This window comes from Solea solea, chromosome 2 (genome assembly GCF_958295425.1).
Source record: "Solea solea chromosome 2, fSolSol10.1, whole genome shotgun sequence".
Taxonomy (NCBI): domain Eukaryota; kingdom Metazoa; phylum Chordata; class Actinopteri; order Pleuronectiformes; family Soleidae; genus Solea; species Solea solea.
In genome coordinates this window covers 650,001-660,000 of record NC_081135.1, presented here as the reverse complement: position 1 = coordinate 660,000, position 10,000 = coordinate 650,001, and the positions used below count along the sequence as shown (strand labels likewise).

The 10,000-nt window shown below is 38.6% G+C and overlaps 1 protein-coding gene across 1 annotated transcript in view; it reads right to left on the bottom strand.

Moving 5' to 3' along the window:
• LOC131449941 (homeobox protein engrailed-1a-like) overlaps positions 1-10,000 on the bottom strand; it is a 17,876-nt gene that overhangs the window by 3,975 nt on the left and 3,901 nt on the right. The window contains exons 2-3 of the mRNA XM_058622172.1: positions 2,057-2,373; positions 1,581-2,008 (exon numbers count right to left, since the gene is read on the bottom strand). Of these exons, the coding sequence (XP_058478155.1) occupies positions 1,581-2,008; positions 2,057-2,373 (745 nt within the window). The remainder of the gene's footprint in view (positions 1-1,580; positions 2,009-2,056; positions 2,374-10,000) is intronic.

The window sequence follows — 10,000 nt, the reverse complement described above, 5'->3', positions numbered from 1 at the left end:
AACACGCGCTGACCCGCGGGAAAACAAACAAACAAACAAACAAAGTCTCCTTATCTTCACCTCTGCACTCTCGCGACAATCAGAATGGAACGCGGCCATCGCCATGAACTCGCCCTCACACACACACACACACACACACCATCGCCACATGCACGCACTCATTTATGAGAAAGGAGAAAAGAAATATTAATGAATAATCATCCGCGTTGCCATGGAAACCAAGCACACATTAACATGACGCAGACGCGCAGCTCTTTTAAAAACCCAAAGAGAATTAAAAAGTTTCGTTGAAATGAATGAATTAATTAATCAATTAAAATGTAAATAAAAAGGTCATGTGACTTATTTCATAATTACATGAATAATAATAATACATACAAATAATAACAATGTATCATTATTAAAAATGACATCATATCCTGCAGATGTAACAATAAATGTTTGACTGATATAACGAACTATAATATAATATAATCCTAAATATAATATAATATAACATAACATTATATAATATAATCCTAAATATAATATGATATAATATAACATTATATTATATCATATAATAATAATATAATCCCACACTATAAAACAGTGGCGAAGATTCGTTTTGTTTTTTTAATCCGACTGTTGATGTGTTTAAATGCAAATAAAATAAAATAAATTGTTAAATGTTTTTTCATATTAATAAAAATGTAAATAATGTAATAAATGAATATAAATGTAACTCAATAATCTAATAAACACAGTAACTGAGACATTTATAATCTGTGTATTTTAATGCTAATTAAACTCACATATTTGCATATATTGATTTAACCCATTTATTTTCAGTGCAGCTCTTATATTTAACATATTTAATTTAAACATAGAAATATGATATTATTATAATTTATTTTGGAATTATTCCCAACTGTGAAACATGGTTTTATATAAATATGTATTTGTTATAAAATCCCGCAGATTTCATCCAGTAAAAGTAAAAAAAAAAAAAAGAAAAGAAAGAAAAAGAATTTCTATACAGTTTTATTTTTATACTAAATTTCAATTGAGGCGAGATTATTTTTGTTAATCCCACATCAGAAAAACAAGTGACAAAAACTAAATATTAACAATAAAAATGTCATTTAAAAACACAATGATTAATGATCAGAAACCTTTAGCTGTTTGTTTTATTATTAATGTGCAGTAACATTGTGTATTTGCAGATTATAATCCACGTCCTTGGAATTTTAGTAAATGTGTGTGTGTGTGTGTGTGTGTGTGTGTGTATGTGTGTCCGCTAATATTCTGGAATATTCTCAGTAAACCTCGAGCCTTATTCCTTTATTATTATTATTATTATTATTATTATAAATAACTAAAGTGACACATATTAATATAATCTATAATTTTAAAACCTTTTATTTCATTTTAAAAATGTTTGCTGTTATTTTTGTTGCCAGTATAAATGTAATAACCATAAAAACACAGGATACTTTAGTTATACTCTTTTATATTGTTAAATATGTGAAATACTTACATGTACTTTTATATTAAAGGATGAAAAATCAAGTAGAATAATTTATTATGTAGCTTCTTACCAGATGAAGGCCGGTCAGAGTAGCGCGTGCAGTAAACCCACGCGGGCCACAGCAGCGGCTGACTCTCCTTCTCCTTCTCCGTGGAGCCTCCTTTACCGCCGCTGCCCGGAGCCGCGGCTCCTCCTCCGTCCTTGTCCCTGTCCCGGTCCCGGTCCCGGTCCCTATCCCTATCCCTATCCCTGTCTCGGTCCCGGTCCCGGTCCCGGTCCCTGTCTCTGTCTCTGACCGCGTCTCCCTGCAGCTTGACAGCGCTCAGTTTGGACGAAGGAGAGGACGAGGAGGAGGAGGAGGAGCAGCAGGGGGAGGAGGAGGAGGTGCTGTCACTGCTGCTGTCCTGAACGCACACCGGTGGCCGCGCCACGCGCAGCGGGTTCACCTTGTCCCTGGCCGGCGCGTGGAGCCTGAAGGCCGGCTCCCTCTGCTCCCTCGGCTCCCTCTGCTGCTCCTGCTGCTCCTGCTGCTCCTGCTGCTCCTGCTGCTGCTGCTGCTGTTTCCGGCCGCAGCCAAAGTCCGGCCTCAGGATGTTGTCAATGAAGAAGTTGGTGGTTCTAGTGTGCGCCACCTGCGCGCCCAGCTGGATCATGGGAGGAGGAGGAGAGGACGGGAGGTGAGGAGACAAGGACATGTTCTCCTCCTCTGAGCCGCTGCTGCTGCTGCTGCTACAGCTGCTCCTGCTGCTGCTGCGAGCCTCCTTCTGCTCCTCCATGATGACTGACTCCTCCTGGTTCTGCTGCTCGTGCGGTTGTTCCTCCTCCTCCTGCTCCTCGCGCAGCTCCAGCTCCACTTGTTGCTCCTTCTCGCTCCACGTTCAGACTCTCAGCGCGTGGGAGAAGAGGAAACACCAGGGTTTCATCATGGTTATCTTCGTCATCTTCATCATCATCATCGTCACCTACAGCCGCCGCGTGTCTCCTCTCCCGTTAGCGGAAAACATCCGCGCGCTCTCCGGCTCTCTCTCTCTGTGTGTGTGTGTGTGTGTGTGTGTGTGTGTGTGTGTGTGTGTGAGAGAGAGAGAGAGAGAGAGTTTGCGCTCCTGGCGCAGAAGAAGAAGAAGAAGAAGAAGAAGAAGAAGAAGAAGAAGAAGAGTTCGTCTGTGACTCTCACCGATCCTCTCACCCTTTACTCTCTCTCTCTCTCTCTCTCTCTCTCTCTGTATACGCCGTCTTCACGTGTGCGCGTGCACGCGGCGCGCCGCACCAATCCCCTGCGCCGCCCCCGCGCTGTCACAGCTGAGCAGCGTCCAATTAGAGACCGCGGTGTGCACGCGCGCCCGTTATAGTGTAAAAGCCCGCGATCGGGTTTCAGTGAAGGCACGTGCGCTCTCTCTCACTCACACACACACACACACACACACACGCAGAGTAAACAACAACAAACATGGAGGATTTTTTATTTCAAACAAAAACAAAAACGTGATTTATTGAACGTTTTAAACTCTGTGACGTCACTGATGAGAAAGCGTCTCTTTATCTGAGTGAAGCTCTAAAATCACGTGACAACATGTGTTTTATTTTATCCTCTGCTGTTAAATCATTAATAATCATTTATTTAGTTTAGAATCAACAAACATGTTCAAATGAATTTATTTTGTTTATTTGAATAACGAATGATTTTCAAACACTTTTTAATTTTTTTAAAAATATAAACATGTTTATATTGAAACATGACATTTATATGAAGTGTTGATGCGCTATTAAAGCGTGAGTCACGTGTTTCACGCTGTCACTATTATGGATTCATGTTCATTATGACGGGCCACATGAAAAACAACCTCAACCTTTATTTGAAGTAATATATATATATATATATATTTATTTTCCCTGTTTATCATAAATATCCTAATTGTTTCTGAGCGGATTTTCAAAATAAATGTCTTTTCTTCTCACAAGTTTATAATGTGAAGAGATTTTTGTTTTGGAATTCTTCTTCATTTAATATAATATAATATTATAATTATTATAGTAATCGTAATATAGTAGTAGTAGTAATAATAACAACAATAATAATAATAATAATAGTTGTAATAATAATAGTAATAATAATAATAATAATAATAGTAAAAAAAAAAAAATAATAATAATAACATATCTTTATTCATGTATTCACAGCCGCGCGGCTACTTCATTAAATTCTAATTAGGACACGATTACCGTGTGTGTGTGTGTGTGTGCGTGTGTGTGTGTGTGAGTGTCTCTCAGTGAGTGGCTGAGCGCGCGCTGCTTATCTGCGGCCTCTCTCTCTCACACACACACACACACACACACACACACACACACACACAGAGGATAATTTATAGCTTTAAGTGTTGATTCATCATCATCATCATCATCAGCGGCCTGAGTGGGAATTAAAGCCACACACACACACACACACACTGACACTGAGGTTCTTCTTGTGCATCATTAGGACCAGGTTTTGAGTCTCATGGGGACTTCTTTCGTCCGAGGCTCATAATCTCTGTCAGAAGATTTTTTTTTTAGTACAAACTTAAACTTAATCTGTGAGTGTGAGTGTGAGGTGTTTATTATTTACACCTGAGGATAGAATAAAAATCATTCAAATCAAATCATTTCATTAAATATATGTTCAACATTTTAATCATTTTTTAATTAAAAAAAACATTAATAATTGAACTAAAATCCATTTACATGAACTGAAATATTATATTATATTATATTATATTATATTATATTATATGTGTGATATAATATGATATAATATAATAATCCTGTGCTGCAGGACTGTGCTGCCACCTAGTGGAACAACACCATGCTACACGTCCACATGAAGTAAATGAACGACAAAACACAGATGAGTTTGATTAAATAAAGAGTTTTTAAAACAATGTAAGCACTAAATATGTTTTTTAGTTTTTAAAAATACTTTAAAATACTTTTCCACATTTCTTTACTATTTAAAGCTCTTTTTATTTCACTTTTAAACTAAACATTTTGATAGAAATGATAGAACGAAGGCGACACCTAGTGACTCACATGTGTACGTGCAGTTTGTGTCGTTTCTCTTTATCTAAAGTCTTATATTTAAAAAATCAAAGAAGTTTTACATCGAAAAATAATAATGTTATTAAAAATACTGAAGGAAACAACAATAAAATTAAGTGTGAGTGATAGAAATATCATTTATCACATTTATTATTTATTAAACCACAGCAAATACAGTTAGAATGATGAAAGCATTAATAATATATTCATGTCAAAATAACAGTGAATTCAATGTTAAATATAAACACAGAAATCGATCTTCAAAGATCTTTAATCTTTAAAATAATCTTTATAAAACTTTGATGTAAAATACATCACAAATCAAATTATATACATAATTAAAAATTATATTTGTTAAAAAAATGTTTTTTTTTCATTTGATCTTGATGAAACAAGGACATGCCTGCACTTCTCCTCACGTCCACCAGATGTCAGTCAAACAGCACAAAAACCTAAGGAACTTTTTCACTGAGACAGAAACAAAAATCATGACATCATTAATAAAATGTTCTTTTGAGGGAAATTCATATTTGTTTATATTCATAATTAGAGTGAATTTTGGATGTAGTGCTTGAAAGTGCTTGGATTGTAATGTTGTGTTTGCCTGGTTTGAAAAGTGCTTGAATTTTGGATGTAGTGCTTGAAAGTGCTTGGATTGTAATGTTGTGTTTTCCTGGTTTGAAAAGTGCTTGAATTTTGGATGTAGTGCTTGAAAGTGCTTGGATTGTAATGTTGTGTTTGCCTGGTTTGAAAAGTGCTTGAATTTTGGATGTAGTGCTTGAAAGTGCTTGGATTGTAATGTTGTGTTTGCCTGGTTTGAAAGTGCTTGAATTTTGGATGTAGTGCTTGAAAGTGCTTGGATTGTAATGTTGTGTTTGCCTGGTTTGAAAAGTGCTTGAATTTTGGATGTAGTGCTTGAAAGTGCTTGGATTGTAATGTTGTGTTTTCCTGGTTTGAAAAGTGCTTGAATTTTGGATGTAGTGCTTGAAAGTGCTTGGATTGTAATGTTGTGTTTGCCTGGTTTGAAAAGTGCTTGAATTTTGGATGTAGTGCTTGAAAGTGCTTGGATTGTAATGTTGTGTTTGCCTGGTTTGAAAGTGCTTGAATTTTGGATGTAGTGCTTGAAAGTGCTTGGATTGTAATGTTGTGTTTGCCTGGTTTGAAAAGTGCTTGAATTTTGGATGTAGTGCTTGAAAGTGCTTGGATTGTAATGTTGTGTTTGCCTGGTTTGAAAAGTGCTTGAATTTTGGATGTAGTGCTTGAAAGTGCTTGGATTGTAATGTTGTGTTTGCCTGGTTTGAAAGTGCTTGAATTTTGGATGTAGTGCTTGAAAGTGCTTGGATTGTAATGTTGTGTTTGCCTGGTTTGAAAAGTGCTTGAATTTTGGATGTAGTGCTTGAAAGTGCTTGGATTGTAATGTTGTGTTTTCCTGGTTTGAAAAGTGCTTGAATTTTGGATGTAGTGCTTGAAAGTGCTTGGATTGTAATGTTGTGTTTTCCTGGTTTGAAAAGTGCTTGAATTTTGGATGTAGTGCTTGAAAGTGCTTGGATTGTAATGTTGTGTTTGCCTGGTTTGAAAGTGCTTGAATTTTGGATGTAGTGCTTGAAAGTGCTTGGATTGTAATGTTGTGTTTTCCTGGTTTGAAAAGTGCTTGAATTTTGGATGTAGTGCTTGAAAGTGCTTGGATTGTAATGTTGTGTTTGCCTGGTTTGAAAAGTGCTTGAATTTTGGATGTAGTGCTTGAAAGTGCTTGGATTGTAATGTTGTGTTTGCCTGGTTTGAAAAGTGCTTGAATTTTGGATGTAGTGCTTGAAAGTGCTTGGATTGTAATGTTGTGTTTGCCTGGTTTGAAAAGTGCTTGAATTTTGGATGTAGTGCTTGAAAGTGCTTGGATTGTAATGTTGTGTTTGCCTGGTTTGAAAGTGCTTGAATTTTGGATGTAGTGCTTGAAAGTGCTTGGATTGTAATGTTGTGTTTGCCTGGTTTGAAAAGTGCTTGAATTTTGGATGTAGTGCTTGAAAGTGCTTGGATTGTAATGTTGTGTTTGCCTGGTTTGAAAAGTGCTTGAATTTTGGATGTAGTGCTTGAAAGTGCTTGGATTGTAATGTTGTGTTTTCCTGGTTTGAAAAGTGCTTGAATTTTGGATGTAGTGCTTGAAAGTGCTTGGATTGTAATGTTGTGTTTTCCTGGTTTGAAAGTGCTTGAATTTTGGATGTAGTGCTTGAAAGTGCTTGGATTGTAATGTTGTGTTTTCCTGGTTTGAAAAGTGCTTGAATTTTGGATGTAGTGCTTGAAAGTGCTTGGATTGTAATGTTGTGTTTGCCTGGTTTGAAAAGTGCTTGAATTTTGGATGTAGTGCTTGAAAGTGCTTGGATTGTAATGTTGTGTTTGCCTGGTTTGAAAAGTGCTTGAATTTTGGATGTAGTGCTTGAAAGTGCTTGGATTGTAATGTTGTGTTTGCCTGGTTTGAAAAGTGCTTGAATTTTGGATGTAGTGCTTGAAAGTGCTTGGATTGTAATGTTGTGTTTGCCTGGTTTGAAAAGTGCTTGAATTTTGGATGTAGTGCTTGAAAGTGCTTGGATTGTAATGTTGTGTGAACATATTTGTTATAAAACACACGTTTTGGTGGTTTTGCCTTTATTGTATTAAAAAGAGTGAAGGTGCTGGAAAAGCCTTAAAAATGGCCTTAAAGGTGCTTGAGTTTGACCTTGGAGAAGGTGAATGAACCGTGGTGTGTTTTTGTCGTATTAAAGTGCAGAAATATCCCATAATAATGGACTTTTTTTTAATTGGCTGACACTTAAAGAACTTTATGGCACAAAGAGTCAAATGTTGGAAACCTGAGCTTCGACTCTTTGACTCTTTGACTCTTTGAGTCTTTGAGTCTGTGCTGAAATATTAAACGTGTGCATGATTATCATTCACTCATTCACACACACTAATAAAACATGAAGGAATCCTCTCCCTCATCCATTAATCAGGAGGGAGTGTGAGGTAGGAGAGCGCTGACCTTTGACCCTCACACACACACACACACACACACACTCACCTCTCATCCATAATGAATGCACATAAATAATGAACGAGTGACTTTTCCTAATGAGAAGTGTGTGACGGACGTGATTACCACTCACTGACAACTCTGTGGAAGCTCCACGTCCATGATGAACGACCACAGTCACTGTCTCCGCCCGGGGGGGACGCCCCCGTCATTAAATCCATGACATTTACCTTGCGTTTGTCTCTTTTCACCACGTCATAGTGAGCGTGTGATGGAAAACAGAAGTAAACTGTCTTCAGTGGACGACAGTGGTGCTGACTCACGTGTGACTGTTCCACCTTTTGCTCACTCTCCCCCACACACACACACACACACACACACATGCACACGCGCGCACACACACACACACACACACACACACACACAAGTGCATTTTATAAATTAAACTCAGTGACTGCAGCGTAAATCACAGGATTTCCATCCTAATAATCATCAACACTGTGTGTGTGCACGTGTGTGTGTGCGTGCGTGTGTGTGTGTGCGTGCGTGCGTGTGTGTGTGTGTGTGCACGTGTGTGCGTGCGTGTGTGTGCACGTGTGTGCGTGCGTGTGTGTGCACGTGTGTGTGTGTGTGTGTGTGCACGTGAGAGTGTGCGTGTGTGTGTGTGTGTGCGTGCGTGCGTGTGTGTGTGTGTGTGTGCACGTGTGTGTGTGTGTGTGTGCACGTGTGTGTGTGTGTGTGTGTGTGCCAATCGGCCATGCTGCCTGGAGCTGCTCTAACCTTTCAGTCGTCTCTCTGAGGATTGTCTCCCTCCCTCTCTCTCTCTCTCCCTCTCCCTCTCCCTCCTTCTCTCTCTCTCCCTCCCTGTCTCCCTCCCTCCCTCCCTCCCTGTCTCTCTCCCTCCCTGTCTCCCTCCCTGTCTCCCTCTCTCTCTGACACGTGACAGATTTATGACACAAACCTCCTGAGAGACGCGACATTAATAAAAACACGAGTGAAGTTATGATCAGATTTAACACACTTTGACTAATCTGAGGGAAATTAAGCAGAAAGTCTCTTAATAAAAGAATCTGCATCAGTTTAACACGTTCATGTCTTTATGTCACTGTGAGACACACGTTTATAAACCACTCACTCACTCACTCACACACAGCAGATGAATGAATGAATAAATGAATGATGAAAACCTGTTGTTTTTGTTTATTTTCACAGTTTGGAGCTGAATCTGAATCTGTCCTCAACACTTTAACTGCCCAGGTACAACACAGAGACACTCTGTCTCTGTGTCTCTGTCTGTGTCTGTCTCCCTTTGTCTGTGTCTCTGTGTCTGTCCCTCTGTGTCTGTCTCTCTGTGTCTGTGTCTCTGTGTCTTTGTCTCTGTGTGTCTGTGTCTGTCTCCCTTTGTCTGTGTCTGTGTCTCTGTGTCTGTCTCTCTGTGTCTGTGTCTCTGTGTCTGTCTCTCTGTGTCTGTGTCTCTGTGTCTGTCTCTCTGTGTCTCTATGTCTGTGTCTCTGTGTCTGTGTCTCTGTGTCTCTGTCTCTCTGTCTCTCTGTGTCTGTCTCTCTGTGTCTGTGTCTCTGTGTCTGTCTCTCTGTGTCTGTGTCTCTGTGTCTGTGTCTGTCTCTCTGTGTCTCTATGTCTGTGTCTGTGTCTCTGTGTCTGTGTCTCTGTGTCTGTCTCTCTGTATTTTCCTCATGTCTCCTCGTCCACATTTACATCTCAGACATGAAGGTCGATCAATCATCGACGAGGAAAAAGTCACGGCAGAGAAAAAGAATGAGGAGGTTTTAAAAATGTCCTGATGATTGGCTGCCTACACACACACACACACACACACACGCGCACACACACACGCGCGCGCACACGCAGTTAGGTTTAGTTAAGATAAGATAGTTAAGTTAAGTTTGGTTTATCTTAGTCTTGTTAAGATGAGATAAACATTTAAGTTAGGTTTAGGTAAGATATGATAGTTAGGTTCACATCAGATTAGTTAAGTTCAGTTTAGTTCAGTTAAGATATGATAGTTAAGTTAAGTTAGGTTTATCTTAGTTTAGATTAGATAAAATGTTAAGTTAAGTTTAGTTAAGATAAGATAGTTAAGTTTGGTTTATCTTAGTTTAGATTAGATAAAAGGTTAAGTTAGGTTTAGTTAAGATAATATAGTTAAGTTAGGTTTATCTTAGTTTAGATAAGATAAAAGGTTAAGTTAGGTTTAGTTAAGATAATATAGTTAAGTTAGGTTTATCTTAGTTAGTTAAGATAAAAGGTTAAGTTAGGTTTAGTGAAGATAAGATAGTTAAGTAAAGCAAAGTTCAGATTAGTTAAATGAGGACAGTGGGTGTGACAGTAGAGGACATGGGGACGAGAGAGAACAAGATGGAGGCAGGTGATCCGCTGTGGCGCCCCCTACAGGCAGA